This window comes from Anomaloglossus baeobatrachus, chromosome 3, assembly GCF_048569485.1.
Source record: "Anomaloglossus baeobatrachus isolate aAnoBae1 chromosome 3, aAnoBae1.hap1, whole genome shotgun sequence".
In the NCBI taxonomy this organism is placed as follows: domain Eukaryota; kingdom Metazoa; phylum Chordata; class Amphibia; order Anura; family Aromobatidae; genus Anomaloglossus; species Anomaloglossus baeobatrachus.
Window position 1 is genome coordinate 53913248 of NC_134355.1, and position 18707 is coordinate 53931954.

Here is an 18707-nt window from a genome sequence, read left to right on the forward strand (position 1 = left end):
GACTAACTTCAGCGACTGGAGCTAGCTCCCATTGCTGCTGTCTAGCTCTTTAAATGGCATTTTCAATCTCTGCCCATCCCGCATAGTGTGGTTCTTTAGGCCTAAGACACACGGCGAGAAAAACGGTGCGAGTGGAGTGAGCTAAAAAAAATTGCTTTCCACTCGGACCAATTTTAGCCAGTGTCAGCGCACATGAGCGATTTATTTTCTCAGCTCTAAATCGGACCGAAAAAACAGTCGCAGCATGCTTCGTGTGCAATGCGACCCTTGTTTCTCTCGCACCCATTCAAGTCAATGCGGCGAGAGAAAAATCGCACTGCACTCGCATTACACCAGAGTACCGCGAGTGCAAGGCGAGAATGGCAATAGCCGTCTACGGAGGAGAGAGGGAGATAAATTCTCCCGCCCCTCCTCAGTGCCGGCCTGCCCCTCCGCAGCACCGGCCCACCCCTCCTCAGTGCCGGCCCGCCCTCCACAGCTGAGGTCCGCTTGCATGAATGGACCTCAGTCGCAGGGACACTCGCATGACACTCGGCTCTGCTGTACTGCCAGCATGAGCCGAGTGTCATGCGAGGGGATCGCAGTAATCCCCATGTGGCCCCAGCCTTAGCTGCTGTCTTGATAATCCTGTGAAGCCTAGCAATAGGCTGAGCTTCATAGAAAACCACAAGTTTCCCTAATACAATATTGCAGGCCTCAGAAAATGGAGACACAAACCAAAACTTTTTTTTTTTTTTGCTAATTTCTGATATTTTTTTTTCACAGGAAAAAAAAATTGCATTTCTTTGTCGCTCCATTGGGAGACCCAGACAATTGGGAGACCCAGACAATTGGGTGTATAGGCTATGCCTCCGGAGGCCGCACAAAGTATTACACTAAAAGTGTAAAGCCCCTCCCCTTCTGCCTATACACCCCCCGTGCTCCCACGGGCTCCTCAGTTTTTTGCTTTGTGCGAAGGAGGCAGACATGCACGCACAGCTCCACAGATTGGTCAGCAGCAGCTGCTGACTATATCGGATGGAAGAAAAGTGGGCCCATATAGGGCCCCCAGCATGCTCCCTTCTCACCCCACTCTTGTCGGCGGTGTGGTTAAGGTTGAGGTATCCATTGCGGGTACGGAGGCTGGAGCCCACATGCTTTTTTCCTTCCCCATCCCCCTCAGGGCTCTGGGTGAAGTGGGATCCTATCGGTCTCCAGGCACTGAGACCGTGCTTCATCCACAACTCCTGTGGAGCCTGCTGGATAGGAGCCGGGTATCGTTCAGGGACAGAGGCGGTCGTGGTACCCGGATCTGTGGCATCTCACGGTCGGCCAACCGTGGGCACTACCAGACCGACCAGACTTGCTATCTCAAGGGCCGTTTTTCCATCTGAATTCTGCGGCCCTCAACCTGACTGTGTGGCCATTGAGTCCTGGATCCTAGCGTCTTCAGGGTTATCTCAAGACGTCATTGCCACTATGAGACAGGCTAGGAAACCAACGTCCGCCAAGATCTACCACAGGACGTGGAAAATTTTCCTGTCGTGGTGCTCTGCTCGGGGTTTTTCTCCCTGGCCTTTTGCCTTGCCCACTTTTCTGTCCTTCCTTCAATCTGGACTGGAAAAGGGTTTGTCGCTCGGCTCCCTTAAGGGACAAGTCTCAGCGCTCTCTGTGTTTTTCCAGAAGCGCCTAGCCAGACTTCCACAGGTACGCACGTTCCTGCAGGGGGTTTGTCACATCGTTCCTCCTTACAAGCGGCCGTTAGAACCCTGGGATCTGAACAGGGTGCTGATGGTTCTTCAGAAACCACCATTCGAGCCAATGAGAGATATTTCTCTCTCACGCCTTTCGCAGAAAGTGGTTTTTCTAGTAGCAGTCACTTCACTTCGGAGAGTGTCTGAGCTAGCAGCGCTGTCATGCAAAGCCCCTTTCCTGGTGTTTCACCAGGACAAGGTGGTTCTGCGTCCGGTTCCGGAATTTCTCCCTAAAGTGGTATCCCCCTTTCATCTCAATCAGGATATCTCCTTACCTTCTTTTTGTCCTCATCCGGTTCACCAATGTGAAAAGGATTTGCACTTGTTAGATCTCGTGAGAGCACTCAGGCTCTACATTTCTCGGACGGCGCCCCTGCGCCGCTCGGATGCACTCTTTGTCCTTGTCGCTGGCCAGCGTAAAGGGTCACAGGCTTCCAAATCAACCCTGGCTCGGTGGATCAAGGAACCAATTCTCGAAGCTTACCGTTCTGCTGGGCTTCCGGTTCCCTCAGGGCTGAAGGCCCATTCTACCAAAGCCGTGGGTGCGTCCTGGGCTTTGAGGCACCAGGCTACGGCTCAGCAGGTGTGTCAGGCGGCTACCTGGTCGAGCCTGCACACTTTCACGAAACACTATCAGGTGCATACCTATGCTTCGGCGGATGCCAGCCTAGGTAGACGAGTCCTTCAGGCGGCGGTTGCCCACCTGTAGGAAGGGGCCGTTTTACGGCTCTGTCACGAGGTATTATTTTACCCACCCAGGGACTGCTTTTGGACGTCCCAATTGTCTGGGTCTCCCAATGGAGCGACAAAGAAGAAGGGAATTTTGTTTACTTACCGTAAATTCCTTTTCTTCTAGCTCCAATTGGGAGACCCAGCACCCGCCCCTGTTTTTTTGTGTGTACACATGTTGTTCATGTTGAATGGTTTCAGTTCTCCGATATTCCTTCGGATTGATTTTACTTTAAACCAGTTTATAATTCTTTTCCTCCTTCTTGCTTTTGCACCAAAACTGAGGAGCCCGTGGGAGCACGGGGGGTGTATAGGCAGAAGGGGAGGGGCTTTACACTTTTAGTGTAATACTTTGTGCGGCCTCCGGAGGCATAGCCTATACACCCAATTGTCTGGGTCTCCCAATTGTCTGGGTCTCCCAATTGGAGCTAGAAGAAAAGGAATTTACGGTAAGTAAACAAAATTCCCTTCTTTTTCTTCTTCACTATTTTAACGGACTTGTGTTTTTTTCCCCCCCATATTTCAGTACAATATATGGTAAAATGAATGATGTCATTCAAAACTACAACATATAAAAATGATGGCTCTTGGTAGGAAGAGGGGGGAGGTAACATAGAAAAAAATGGAAAATCTCACAGTTGGGAAGGGGTTAATCGATTTCAAGCTGCAAAATATGATGTTCTTCTTTTTTTAAATAGAATAAAAATGCCTCCAAAGATTTAAAGGACCCTGCGAAAGACGCCCAATACGCAGAGAGGGACGTTGATGCCATGCGGGCTGTGAAGGATCAGGTATGTGTCTCATTAGAAGTTTCCTGCCGGGGTTACTACAGGTCACTTACTGGGATATAACTGGTTGTGCTTTCTAGAGTCAGTGACGGCTTATCAGTAATACCTTTGTTGTGTAATACCATACAAAGGTAAATTATATGGCGAAGATAATTTCTGGAACACGGAGAAAACTGTTTTTCTTCATCCCCTCCAAGTCATGTCACCTTGACCTAAGCAACATCTTATGCATCTGTCCTGACCTCAGCATAGAGGTTCACTCACACTGGTGTATACCACGGACGAGCACTATCTGATGTTTTATTCAATAGTAGGGGTGATCGAATACTTCAATTATCCGGCTTTGCGAATATTTTCCAAATACATTGCCACTATTCGACTATTCGATGCGCAATTTAAGTCTATGGGAAGCCCGAATAGTTCCGAATAGTTGTTATTCGGGTTTCCCATAGACTTACATTGCGCATCGAATATTCGCGAATAGTCGAATAGTGGAGCGGTATTTGGAAAATATTCGCTAAGCCGGATATTCGAAGTATTTGATCATCCCTATTCGATAGTCCTTTGACCATTGTTATACTCTTGGGCAGTGCCGATTTAGCGATTTTTTTTTTATCTTATGTCCATTCTTCATGCTGTGATTGGCAGCGTCTATTGGACAGCGCACGTGCAAGTCTATGGGTCAGTAGAAATCATTGGACTGCTGTGATGTCATCTGTTTTAAAATATTTTTATTTTCAATAATTAAGAAGGGGAAAGGGGGAGGAGGAATTTGATACTATTTCATAGTTGAATATGATTGAATACAACATAGATAACAAAAGAATTCTATATCTTAAAGCTTCTATTAAGGGTTAGGTATAAGATAGGGATGGGAAGGATTTAGGGAAGGTTGGGCTGTGGAAAGTCGTGTAATTTAATTGGGGAAACGGGGACAGGAGGAAAGAAAAATTAGGGTAGAGGGTAAGGGAGAACAAGGCTTAATCATTAAATATAACTAAAGCTGGTGTCACACACAGCGACAACGACAACGACGTCGCTGCTACGTCACCATTTTCTGTGACGTTGCAGCGACGTCCCGTCGCTGTCGCTGTGTGTGGCATCCAGCAACGACCTGGCCCCTGCTGTGAGGTCGCCGGTCGTTGCTGAATGTCCAGCTTCATTTTTTGGTCGTCACTCTCCCGCTGTGACACACAGATCGCTGTGTGTGACAGCGAGAGAGCGACGAAATGAAGCGAGCAGGGAGCAGGAGCCGGCGTCTGGCAGCTGCGGAAAGCTGTAACCAGCGTAAACATCGGGTAACCAAGGGAAGACCTTTCCCTGGTTACCCGATATTTACCTTCGTTACCAGCCTCCGCTCTTGCTGCCAGACGCCGGCTCCTGCACTGTGACATGTGGCTGCAGTACGCATCGGGTAATTAACCCGATGTATACTGTAGCAAGGAGAGCAAGGAGCCAGCGCTAAGCAGTGCGCGCGGCTCCCTGCTCTCTGCACTGTGACATGTAGCTGCAGCACACATCGGGTTAATTAACCCAATGTGTACTGTACCTAGGAGAGCAAGGAGCCAGCGCTAAGCGCGGCTCCCTGCTCTCTGCACATGTAGCACAGCGACGTTATGATCGCTGCTTCTGCTGTGTTTGACAGCTAAGCAGCGATCATAACAGCGACTTACAAAGTCGCTGTTACGTCACCGAAAATGGTGACGTAACAGCGACGTCGTTGTCGCTGTCGCTTAGTGTGAACCCAGCTTAAAACATATATGCAAATTACATGCGATCGAATAAATGATCTTATCTGTCACGACAAATTAAATGACCACATTTAGTCGTGAGTTGTAAGAAGATACCCCTATGTGATGTATATTATGATGCACAAATATTGTTCACGTCATCCCTTCTCGGAATTGGTTCCATGGATTCCATCGTTTGTAATATGGGGCGAATAAATAATAGCATCGTGTTTTTCATATTTTTCATGAAGGGCGAGAGTTTTAACAATTTGTGATATATTGGGGACATTGATTTTTTTCCAATTGGCTGCAATTAGGTTTTTAGTAGTGAGGAAAATATGGATAATAATGGGCCTGTATATGGGATCTATTTCTTCTAGTTCTAAAGGCCCTGTTACATGCAACGAAGTATCTAGCGATATGTCGCCGGGGTCACGGATTCCGTGACACACATCCGGCATCGTTAGCGACGTCGTTGCGTGTGACACCAACAAATGGCAATCAACAATCAAAAATACTCACCTTATCGTTGACACGTCGTTCATTTTAAAAAAAAAAACGTTGATTGTTGCAGGATATAGGTTGTTTGTCGTTCCCGAGGCAGCACACATCGCTACATGTGACACCTCGGAAACGACGGAATACAGCTTACCTGCGGCCGCCGGCAATGAGGAAGGAAGGAGGTGGGCTGGATGTTCCGGCCGCTCATCTCCGCCCCTCCGCTTCTATTGGGCAGCCGCTTAGTGACGCCGCTGTGACGCCGCACGAACCGCCCCCTTAGCAAGGAGGCGGTTTGCTTTCAACAACGACTTCGCTAGGCAGGTTAGTATGTGTGACGATTCCTAACGATTTTGTGCCCCACGGTCAGCGACTTGCCCGTGACGCACAAACGACGGGGGCGGGTGCTTTCACCAGCGATATCGCTGCTTGTAAAGCCCCCTTAAGGAAAGAAGGGCTTTTTGAGGGGTGAGAACAATGTTTGAATGACTGATGTTATTGATTAATTTCGATACTTCCGACCAGAGTTCTTTTAGTGCTGACACCCCCAAAAGACATGCATTAAGTCACCAATTCCACCACAATTCCTCCAGCAAACAGGGGTGACATGTTTGTTAAATTGGTGAATTCTTGATGGAGTAAATTACCACTTCATTAGTATTTTTGTTGTGTCTCTAGAAGAGTGCACTGATGTAAGCTGAACACAACCCAGCACAGATAAGAGAGCAGATGGAGAAAGTAAAGCCTGCTTTACATGTTACGATTTGTTACAATGCCCCATCGTATGTGCGGCACGTTCAATTTGTTGAATGTGCCGCACAAACGATTAACCCCCGTCACATGTACTTACCCGTCCATACGACCTCAATGTGGGCGGCGAAAGTCCACTTCCTGGAGTGGGAGGGACGTTTGGCGTCACATCGACGTCACGCGGCAGCCGGCCAATAGAAGCGGAGGGGTGGAGATGAGCGGGACGTAAACATCCCGCCCACCTCCTTCCTTCCGCATTGCCGGCGGGAGCCGTGGGAGGCAGGTAAGATCTGTTCATCGTTCCCGGGGTGTCACACACTGCGATGTGTGCTGCCTCGGGAACATTGAACAACCCGACGTGCAATTCGTCAGGATTCAACGACGTGTATGCGATGAACGTTTTAACGTTCAATCGCAATCGCACGTACCTGTCACACACTACAATGTACCTTACGATGCCGGATGTGCGTCACTTATGAAGTGACCCCGCCGACACATCGTAAGATATATTGTAGCGTGTAAAGCGGGCTTTAGTTCTGCATCTTCTCCTCACCGTTGCTCCATTTCTCGCATGTGGAAAAATCAGATCACCGTGAGTGACACTCGGCTCATGCTCCAATCAGAGTTTGAGCCAAGTGTCATTAGCATTATCGGGCCGATTTTCTAAAATGAGAGAACATATGGTTGTGACTCCAGCCTTAACAATAATGTTGGTTGTGATTGTTATGTTCCCCATACAAATTAGGCTATTGTCATCCAAACCCAATGATAATCAATGAGCACGGCCGACAGTGTAATATTCATAGGGTCCTCCCGACTCTTCCTTGACTGATAAGGATCTGGCATGTCCCACTTCGTTGATTCTTCAAGGCCCCTTTGCACACTGAGACTTTCTAGAGATCCCACCAGCGATCCCGACTTGGCCGGGATGGCTGGAAAGTCTCTAAACAATCGCTGGTAAGCTGTCAAACAGGCAAATCTGGCCAATGACGCAGCAGCGTTTAGAGACTTTCCAGACATCCCGGACCTGCAGAACGACCTCTGTGGTAGGGAGCGCTATAGCACGCCTACGGACTAAGTCGCTAATGATGTCGTTGTAATGGTGTCAAAAACACCAATGCATGCTGCACAGCGGGAAACAAAGGACCAAAAAACGTTCCTGAGAGACGTGCAGCGATCAGCGACCTCACAGCAGGGGCCAGGTCGCTGATGCGTGTCACACACTGCAATGTCACTGGGGAGGTCGCTATTACGTCACAAAACCGGTGACGTTACAGTGATATCGCTAGTGATGTTGCAGTGTGTAAAGGGGCCTTTAGTTCTCGGTGAGATAAGTGACCACTGGTGGACTTCTCATTGAGCACAGAGGAGCTCTCGGCAGGGCGAGCGCTGCTGTGTATGGAGGAGTTAGGAGAGATCAGACAGACCATCGTTCGGCTGACAGCTAACTACTGTATATGCATCTCAAATATTGAATACTTTTCAGACACAGAAAAATGACGGAAAATCGGCTGGTTCCATAAGCTGTGCACCCACGCTGCGTTTTTTTCATGGAGTTTTATTCTTGCAGATTTTAAATCAATACTGCATGAAAAAACGCATCCCAGCAAATTCTGAGAATCCTGAAGTGCTGGGCCCTAGCTGCAGATTTTGGTGTGGAAAAAAACGGCACCCAACAATTGACATGTCAGTGGTTTCTGCATATTCCCTATCTCAATGCATAAAAAAAATTGCATGAAAAACGCTTAAATGCAGCAAAAAAAGTATGTTTTTTACTCAGTGGTTTTCCTGGCAAGAAACGCAGTTTTATGAGCAGAAAAAAATCTGCAACGTGGGCACATACCCTTAAGGGGGTGTTCCCTTTCAGACAGTGTTCTTCCCCAGCTGCAATTTGTTAAATCATAGACCTTCCTGGGGTCCACCGGTGAGTCTTCCCTGCTATGTCTAGAAATGACAACAGTGCGGCAGCCTTAAGACACATTGCAATACAAATGTATAGCACTGTATAACAGCTAGGTAGACAATAATAATTTTATAATAATAATTTTATTCATTTATATAGCGCTATTAAGTCCACGGCGCTTTACATACATTGGCAACACTGTCCCTATTGGACCAACAAAGAAAAACAGCCAAAATCCAATAAAATATATTCCTTTATTAATAATTAAAATTAAAACAGCAATTTATAAGCAAGGTAAATGATGACAGGAGGGGCCCAAACACAGTCCAATGATAATTGAATATAGAAAGTGTAATTACATAAAAAGGCCTTCAGATGGCAGCAAGGGCTCAAAACAGGCGAACACACATGGAGAAACTGCCACAGAAATTATAAGAGAATTTTGTTTACTTATTGTAAATTCTTTTTCTTATAGTTCCGTATTGGGAGACCCAGACCATGGGTGTTTAGCTTCTGCCTCAGGAGGACACACAAAGTACTACACTTAAAAGTGTAGCTCCTCCCTCTGAGCTTATACACCCCCTGGAGAACCAAATCTAGCCAGTTTAGTGCAAAAGCTGAAGGAGAATAGCCACCCACAAGTAAAACAGAGTAAGAACCGGAACAACCGGAGACTCTGTCCACGACAACAGCCGGTGATAACACGCGGAACAAGAAATTGCCAACAGGGAGGGAGCTGGGTCTCCCAATACGGAACTATAAGAAAAAGAATTTACGGTAAGTAAACAAAATTCTCTTTTTCTTTATCGTTCCTATGGGAGACCCAGACCATGGGACGTCTCAAAGCAGTCCATGGGTGGGAAATAAACAGAAAAACTAAGAAGTAGGCGGAGCCTAACTTCACAAATGGGCGACAGCCGCCTGAAGGATGCGTCTGCCCAAGCTCGCATCTGCCGAAGCATGAGCATGCACTTGGTAGTGCTTCGAAAAGGTATGCAGGCTAGTCCAAGTGGCAGCCTGACAGACTTGCTGAGCCGTAGCCTGGTGCCTGAAAGCCCAAGAGGCACCGACAGTTCTGGTCGAATGTGCCTTGATCCCCGGCGGGGGAGACACCTGAGTGCACTGGTAGGCGTCCGAAATGGTCGACCTAATCCAACGGGCTAAGGTCGGCTTAGAAGCAGAGAGGCCCTTGCGCCGGCCTGTGGTTAGCACAAAAAGAGAAGTGCACCGCCTAAGAGCAGCAGTGCGAGACACATAGATCCGGAGAGCACGCACCAGATCCAGAGTATGCAACGCTTTTTCAAACCGATGAACAGGAGCCGGACAAAAGGAAGGTAGGGTAATGTCCTGGTTAAGGTGGAAAGGAGAGACCACCTTAGGAAGAAAGTCCGGAGTCGGACGGAGAACCACCTTGTCTTGATGAAAAACCAAAAAAGGTGACTCCGAGGAGAGCGCAGCCAAATCAGAGACTCTCCTGAGGGAGGTTATAGCCACCAGAAAGGCCACTTTCTGTGAAAGATGAAACAAAGAAACCTCCCTAAGGGGCTCAAAGGGGGGTTTCTGCAAAACCGTGAGAACCAAATTAAGGTCCCAGGGATCTAAGGGCCGCAGGTAAGGCGGAATGATGTGAGACGCGCCCTGCATGAAGGTGCGGACCTGAGCCAGCCGAGCGAGACGCCGCTGGAACAGCACTGATAGAGCTGAGACTTGTCCCTTGAGAGAGTTGAGGGACAGTCCTAGCTGCAGACCGGACTGTAGAAAGGACAGAAGGGTCGGCAAGGAGAATGGCCAAGGAGGATGGCCGGAAGAGCGACACCAGGACAGGAAAATTTTCCAAGTCCTGTGATAGATCTTGGCGGAGGAAGACTTACGGGCCCGAGTCATAGTGGAGATGACTTCAGGAGGAATACCAGAAGCCGTCAAGATCCAGGACTCAAGAGCGTAGCGTGTGTAGGGAGCCTCCAACCCACCCTACACGTGTTTCGGCGTACCTTCTTCAGGGGAATGTGTATCAGCGCCTTACGTACATTGGCAACACTGTCCCCATTGGGGCTCACAATCTAAAGTCCCTATCTGTATGTCTTTGGAATGTGGGAGGAAACCGGAGAACCCAGAGGAAACACACGCAAACACGGGGAGAACATACAAACTCTTTGCAGATGGTGTCCTTGGTGGGATTTGAACCCAGGACCCCAGCGCTGCAAGACTGCAGTGCTAACCACTGAACCACCGTACCGCCCTAGACAATACAGGAAAAGCAAACACATGTACAATATATGAAGAGCAGTCTGGCTAAATATAAGCAATATACATCGATATGCACAATACCAAGTAAGAAATACTAAAATCAAAAAGTTATTATTTATTTTTTTAATTATTATTATTTTATTATTATTACTTTTTATTTTACTGCTTTTTTTTTTTAGTTCTTCCCTAACACCTCTCTGCCTCTCTAGATATGCTGATTTTGGGCACTGATAACATGCAACATTTTTAGATGCAAGAAAAGCATGTTATCAGTGCCCAAAATCAGCATATCCAGAGAGGCAGGGAGGTGTTAGGAAAGAACACCCCACGGGTTTCGCTGCTCACAGAGGCTTTCAGCTTTTCAAGGAAGTGCCGAAAAATGGGGAAAGAAACGCATCTCCACTAGTGTTTAATATTGTTTGGGTTTCCTTTTTACGGCATTCATTATATGATAAAAATGAACTGGAAATATGAGAACAATTATGGTCTATCCTTAGAATAGGTCATCAGTGTCTGATCGGCCGGTGTCCGACCCCCCACACGCCTCCCGATCAGCTGTTCTCAGTGCTGTATGTGGCAGACGGTGGCTGGGAATCCCCAATTCCGGAGCTGCCTGGTCTTCTGATATCAGCCGAGTACTGCACATCAGCCCCCTATTTAAATCAATAGGAGGCGGAGGTGCAGTAGCCGACCCCTGCCGCAATAAGAAGACGGCAGAACTGACTGCCACCGAGAACAGCTGATCAGCAGGGGTGCCGGGTGTCAAACCCCGGCCGATCAGACGTTGACATAAGCCATCAATGTAAAAGTAGTGGACAACCTCTTTTAATTTTTTTAATGGTTATAAGTAGTTTATAACCTGAAAAATGCATATTAATCCAGCTGTACAGTGATAGAGGGGACTAAGCCCCTAGAAAACTCTTGGTAGTACTGTATATTTTAGTGGTGCAGTGCTTAGGAAAATAACTTTTTAAATGCAAATGAGGGGGCTTTAATGCACCCTTGGTTTGGCCATGGCACAATACACCTTTGCATCTCTCAAGTTGCATTTTGGCAACTTACCCCCCTTCTGATTGGCACCACTTGTTTGCAGAAAGTGAGCACTGCCTGAACTCAACCGACATGCCTACGCATGCGCACCGACACTGCCTGAGCCCAGCCACGTGCATACACTGTGAGCGGACACGTTCTTCACTCTGGCTTCCCTCTGTCTCTGTGGCTGCCACTCGCTTCACTGATACACGTAGAAATGTACTGAGCGAGCAGCTTCAGAGAGGAAAAAATCATGTTTCCAACTCATTTGCTGAAATGAATTATTTATGTAAATTTGGGGACTAAAGCATTTAATTGACTCCCAAATGTTTTAGCTTAGAAGCCAAAAGTGCAGTTTAGTACCCAAGGGCGGTTCCCATGATGCACACTGTACATAGACTACACATACTGTATACATTGAGTCTATATTATTGAGGTCTGTACTCATAGATAGTTTTATTTTTCACCGGTAACTTCATTTGACCGAGAATAACCCCTAGAGTTGTTCATCTGCTTATCAATGACCTGGACGCGTTCCCATAAATGCAGCGTGAAAGCAATTACTTATGAGCTACATTTGGAGAATGTTTATCGCTTCAGCACATGATAACACGGTATATTAATGTCAGTGGCCCAGAGTTACCTGTCTGTGTAGTGGATTCTGCTATCATGTCTTTTCATCAGGCCTTTCTGGAGAACTAAGCCTGCCCCTGTAAACATAGGTTAAAATTGGTCAAACCCAATTAATTCAGTGGGATCAGCCGACCATTGACAACGCAAGTGCTCATCTGAGCGTTCCCATCAATGGAGGAGCTAGGAGGGATAGCTGTCAGCCAAACATACATTCAGCCAAAATACCCATCCATCGCCCCGTGCACATGTTGAGTATTTAGAGAGTTTTTTACCTCAGTATTTGTAAGGCCATGTGCACATGTTGAGTATTTGGTGAGGGTTTTACCTCAGTATTAGTAAAGCCACGAGCAAACGTTGAATATTTAGTGAGATTTTTACCTCAGTATCTGTAAAGCCACATGCACACGTTGAATATTTAGTGAGATTTTTACCTCAGTATATATGTCAATCCAGAAGTTGGTGAAAAATGCAGCAGTGGTGCCTGTGTTTCTATTGTAAGTTTCCTCTGATTGTTCCACTCCTGGTTTTGGCTACAAATACTGAGGTAAAAAACTCACCAAATACTCAACGTGTGCACGTGGTCTTACAGATACTAAGGTAAAAAACTCACCAAATACTCATGTGCACGTGGCCTTATGCCCCCATACACAGTACTCATTGACATCAACCAACAGACTAATATGTATGGGGCTCCTGACTCTCCCCTGATGTTTTTGGGGGAGAGAAGAATCCATAGGCTGATCCTTTTGTTCCGGGCAGAGATAAGCCGCTGCCAGACGTCTCTCTGATAGAAAACACAGAAGCGATTAGCCGAGCCAAGCTTTCCTGTCAGGGGTGGCATATTTGCTGGCTGAACTGTCGTGTATCCGTCATCTATCTAATGTGTATGGAAACCTTTCTCAAAACAGCCATCTAAGGCGTATCAACAGGAAACATCATAAATGTCTGATAGAGGCGAGTCCCCGATCCCTGTTTTTACTGGTGGCCAACACCAGACGAAATGTGGGATCAAGTAACCCCCAGTGTGAAGATAGGGCGGACCCGCATATATTAGACATTTATATTGTATCCAGTGGATCGCCTTGAGACAATCCGGTTACACCATGGTCTGTCGGTTAATGACTTGGGTGATGGTTGTGCCTTTCTGCAGGTTTTGGTATTTTTAAGTCTATCATTTCCGTGACACCAAGTTTAGAAGCTACAGTGGTCGTAGCTCGGCCCAAGCTTTATTTTTATCTTGATATCTTTTTTCTTTTTTATTATATAACCGGGGGGAAAAAAATTGTTTTGAAGGGCCTCGGTTTTGTAAGGCTAAGTTCACATGTGCAGTAATCGTCTGTTAGAACAGATCCTGCAGACATCAATTGGGAAAAAAGTTCAGCAAAAATAACTTTTTTTTGTCCATTGTTAAATAACTGATGTCTGCCGGATTCATTTTTTAACATTGGAGTGTATGGAGAACGTATCCGTTAATGGATTGGTATTTATCTTCCATTTGAAACAGTTCCTGTAAGAAAAAAATTGACCCATTAAAAATGCAAGAAAAACAAATCCGTCCTCCATAGACTCCAATGTAAGAAAGAAAAAAATGGATCTGGCAGAAATTAGTTTTTTGACAACGGACAAAGTTGTGTTTGCAGAACTTTTTTGCCAATAGATCTCTGCCGGGTCTGTTCTAACAGATGATTGCAGGACATGTGAACTCAGCCTAAAGCGGGCTTTACACGCTACGATTTCACTACAGCGATCTCGTTGGGGTCACGGATTTTGTGACGCACATCCGGCCGCTGTTGCGATGTCGTAGCTTGTGACTCCTAGGAGCGACTTTGGATCGTTGCAAAAACGTCCAAAATCGCTCCTCGTTGACATGGGGGTCCGCTCCCAATTATCGCTGCTGGGGCGAAGTTGATCCTCGTTCCTGCGGCAGCACACATCGCTGTGTGAGAAGCCGCAGGAACGAGGATCATCTCCTTACCTGCCTCCGGCCATAATGCGGAAGGAAGGAGGTGGGCGGGATGTTACGTCCCGCTCATCTCCGCCCCTCCGCTTTCATTGGGCGGCCGCTTAGTGACGTCGCTGTGAAGCCAAGAGAAAGGAGGCGGTTTGCCGGTCACAGCGACGTCGAAGGGCAAGTAAGTACGTGTGATGGGGTGCGCGATTTTGTGCGCGACGGGCAGCGATATGCCCGTCACGCACAAACGATGGGGGCGGGTCTCATGCTAGCGATATCGGGCCGGATATCGTAGCAGGTAAAGCCACCCTAAGGCCCTCTCCACCCGTCCGTGATTCCAGTATGTGTGACGTCTGTTTTCATACGTACCGGACACACGAACGTATGCAGACCCATTCAAATCAATAGGTCTGTGCACACATCCGTGTTTTTTTTTTCCACGGACTTGTGTCCGTGTGGCTCTCACGCATATCCGTGTGTTCCGCATGGAGACAAGTCCGTTTTTCTCCGGCAGCATTGATGTCAGACGGACCACACACTGATGTGATCCGTTTGACATCATTGTGACACGTACCAGAGAAAACAGGTGTCTTTGACATAAAATTATTTTCTATACTCATCTGTCTCCAGCACTGCTGTCTTCGGTAATGTTGTCACTTGCTTCCGGGCCCGCTCATTATGCTCATGAATATTCACTGCACCACATACCCGGAAACCAGCACCATGGACAGCAGGTCCGGGGACAGGTGAGTAAAAAGTTTCTGCTCTCCGTGTGATATCATGGATAGCACACAGAGAACACATGTGTGCCAAAATCATGGCATACGCACCTTCAACACGGTCCGTGCAAAACGTCAGTGTTTTGCATGGATGTGTCAAAGAGGCCTAAGTTTCTAGCTTAGGCCATGTTCCCACATGTAAAAATACTGCGTCTCTCTATGCAGCTGTCTGCACCAAAATATGCAATAGCAGTATTGTGCATTTGATGCATTTTTTAATGTATCTTCTCCTTTTCTGATGCCTTTTTGGTGCATATTTGACGCTGAGGTTCTTTTAAGGCCGCTTTACACGCAGCAACATCGCTAGCGATGTTGCTATCGATCTCACTTGCCCTGTCGTTTGTGTGTCACGGGCAAATCGCTGCCCGAGGCGTAAAATATCGCTAGTAGGAGTCACAAGCACTTACCTTCCTAACGACGTCGCTGTGGTCGGTGAACAACCTCTTCTTTTAGGGAGAGGTTCGTGCGGCATCACAGCAACGTCACACAGCCGGCGACCAATAGAAGCGGAGGGGCAGAGAGCAGCCGCATTACCAACACTCCCACCTCATTGCCGGAGGACGCAGGTACGGTGTTGTTCGTCGTTCCCGGGGTGTCACACGTAGCAATGTGTGCTGCCTCAGGAACGATGAACAACCTGCGTCCACAACAAGCAACGACATTTTGAAAATGAACGACGTGTCAACGATCAACGATTAGGTGAGTATTTTTGATCGTTAGCGGTGGCTGGTAGGTGTTACACGCAACGACGTCGCTAACGATGCCGGATGTGCGTCACGAATTCCGTGACCCCGACGACATATCAAAAACAGCAGAAAAAAATCCTATGAGCAGTTTCAGTCCTAAAGAACCACAAGTAATGACAGCTGTCCACATTGCTTGGGGGAGTGTACCACATTATCCACCCACAGGACCTCGTGTATGGTGTCATCCAGAGTGCCCCACCACATTGCCAGCCACACTCTTCCAATAACAGTGCCCATCACAGTGCCAAATACTAAAGTGAGTAAATGACAGGAAACATTCAGAAGAACCAATACTGAAATCATTGCTGAATCAATGACCTTGATCGTTGTCCACCATTAATCTTGGTATTGATAAGATCAGCCATATGTTTGCTTTTCACCCATTCGGCTGCCCCTCTTCCCCTTTCTCAAATAAGTGGCACTGTGTTTTCTCTCTCCTTTATATTTATATTTCAGTTAGGAAAATTGAGGTATTAAATTTTGGGTGAAATTATTAACTTAGAGCAACTTAAAGGGAACCTGTCACCAGATTTTTCTCTATTTAACTAAAAGATTCCCCTTCTGCAGCTCCTGGGCTGCATTCTATGAAGGTGCCCCTTGGCCCTGACTCACTGACCTCACCAGCACCATGCTCGTACCCGCCCATAATCTCGCGCCTGCGCATTTAGCTCACAGGCGCGAGCGAGGGCAGCTGTTTTCTGCTCTGCCCGCAATATGGCAGAGCGAACTGCGCCTGCGCGAGCAAACCTAACCCCACAGGCCCGAGATTTGAAAATGCACCGAGGAGGATGACTGAGGGCGTCATCCCGTCAATCAAGGAAGGAGGACGGCGATCAGCGGCAGGAGGGGGATAAAGGAAGAGAAAATGAGCCCGCCCATCTGGCCAACCAAGGTAATTAGCATACCTAACGGCCAAGTTTTATAAAGTTATTTTTGGGGTCTGGAAGGGGAATCCGGGCCAAGGTGCACCTTCATAGAATGCAGCCCAGGAGCTGCAGAAGGGGATTCTTTTAGTTTAATAGGGAAAAATCTGGTGACAGGTTCCCTTTAACACCATAGGTCTCAGTATTGCTGACAGATAAGCTTTGTTCTCAGTTACCTCTGTCCATTTCATAGATTGTGTATTGAGCGGCTGCGCACATGCTTGTGCCCTATTCCATTCAAGGTGGGGATCCTGTTCTTATGATCGGTGGGACATTAGCAAGCAGCAGCTCATCACCTGTCCTTTAGATAGCTGCAGTCTTGTTAAACCCCTTTAAGGCTATGTGCGCACACTGCAGAAAATTTCTGCACCTTGTGGCAGAAAAATGCACCTCAAGCTGAAAAGCGCATCAAAAAGCGCATGCGTTTTTGCCGCATTTTCGGTGCGTTTTTGCCCCTGCGGTTTTTTTTTAACATTGTCAATGGCAAAATGCAGGGAAAAATGCAAAAAGAAGTGACATGCAGCTTTTTTTTTTCTGCAACCAAAACTGCAAGGAAAAAAGAAGCAACGTGCGCACAGTCTTTATGAAATCTCAGACTTTGCTGGGGAAGGAAATGCATGCAGTTTCGGGCCACAAACTGCACCCAAAAACGCGGCAAAAAACGCAGTATGCGCACAGGGCCTAACAGCTTCCAGACATCCGTTTTAAATGCAAATCAGATTTCGGGTGCACATGTATAAAGTGGGGTTAGGATACATGGCTGTGTTATACAGACTGCGCCAGCTTTTAACAGCAGCGATCAGAGCTAGCTCAAATTACTGCTGTTTCACCCCTTAAATGCCCCTGTAAATCTATGACAGCGACATTTAAGTGTCCACAATATCTTATCTATTAAAATAATGAAGCTGTAAAGGAACAAGCACAAACAGCGGATGGTCATGTGTATGCGATCTCCTTACTCCCAACCACATTCTGACTAGACGTGCGCGGCCTCGCTCAATACAAGTGAATTGACCGCCCAGCCTGAACGCGATGAGGCTTCACATGTCTTTGCCAATAAAATCAGGAGCTCAACAGGCAAAATTCCAACCCTCAGGTATCTCCGTCCCTAAAATAAAAAAGTTAGAAGTCTCAAAAAATAGTGACAATAAAATGTTATTTTTTATTTTTTTTTTGCAAAGCCTGAATTTGTTTTTAACTGCTAAAATATAAAAAAGACAATGACACAAGTTTGATGTCGCCGTAATCATTGACATCGGGAGAATCGTATATTGTCAGGTCACTTTTATCGCCCAAAATGTCAAAACAAAACCAAACAAAAAATAAATAAAAATGCCGCAATTAGGATTTTTCACTTGGAAAGTTTTTTTCTGATTTTCTCTATATTTTATTATAAAATAGACAGTGTCATTCAAAACAACAAGTCCCTCATTGAACAAATCCTTATACGCTATGACGTTGGAAAAATAAATACAGATATAGCTCATGGAAGAAGGGGAGGAAAAAATGTAAAGCACAAACATGAGGGAATAAGTAAATAAATGGGCCTGGTCCTGTGAGTGGTTAATAGTAAAGTTCCCCTTTGTTGGTAGCGAGGTGCTTTCCTGAAGCGGTGACCCGGCCTCTTAATATTGGCGGCAGATGGTGCGTGTCACTGTGACAATTCCCGGGGTCGGTGCCCTTTGCTCCGTCTTGCCTCCATTTCCAGACATCTCTGGAGCTTGGCACTCCTTCTACCTATTCTTAGGTTTCATGCTGATTCTGGGCATGAATATTGTACCATTATCTTATCACAGTAAGATATGACCGTATCCTCAGCGGTGAACTACTGCTGTACTTTACTAAGATCCCCATTAACACATCGGTGATTTCTGAAGAGTGAAAATAGAATTTTCACGTCATTTTAAAGGGACAATGACCCTAGAAATTGACGAAGGAAACCAAATATAAATTTGTCCACCGTGTTTAGAGGGAACCTGTCACCAGTTTTTTGCCCTATAACCTCAGGCCACTACTAGTGGGCTCTTATACACAGCATTCTAACATGCTGTATATAAGATTCCAGGCCGCTGTGTAGAACATAAAAGACACTTTATAATAGTCACCTAAATCGGTCGCTGCGGTGGATGTGGGTCATATGGGCGTCTTCGTCCTCCGGTGCCGGCGCCTCCTCTTTTAGCCATTTACACTAGCGATCTTATTTTTATTTTTTTTTTAATTAAATTCAGTATACTTACCTTTTCTTCATCGTTCCTTATGGGAGAC

At 46.7% G+C, this 18707-nt stretch overlaps 1 protein-coding gene across 1 annotated transcript in view; it reads left to right on the forward strand.

Moving 5' to 3' along the window:
- The window catches only part of DYNC2LI1 (dynein cytoplasmic 2 light intermediate chain 1), a 151014-nt gene that overhangs the window by 123043 nt on the left and 9264 nt on the right, over positions 1-18707 (forward strand). The window contains exon 12 of the mRNA XM_075338013.1: positions 3161-3253. Within this exon, the coding sequence (XP_075194128.1) occupies positions 3161-3253 (93 nt within the window). The remainder of the gene's footprint in view (positions 1-3160; positions 3254-18707) is intronic.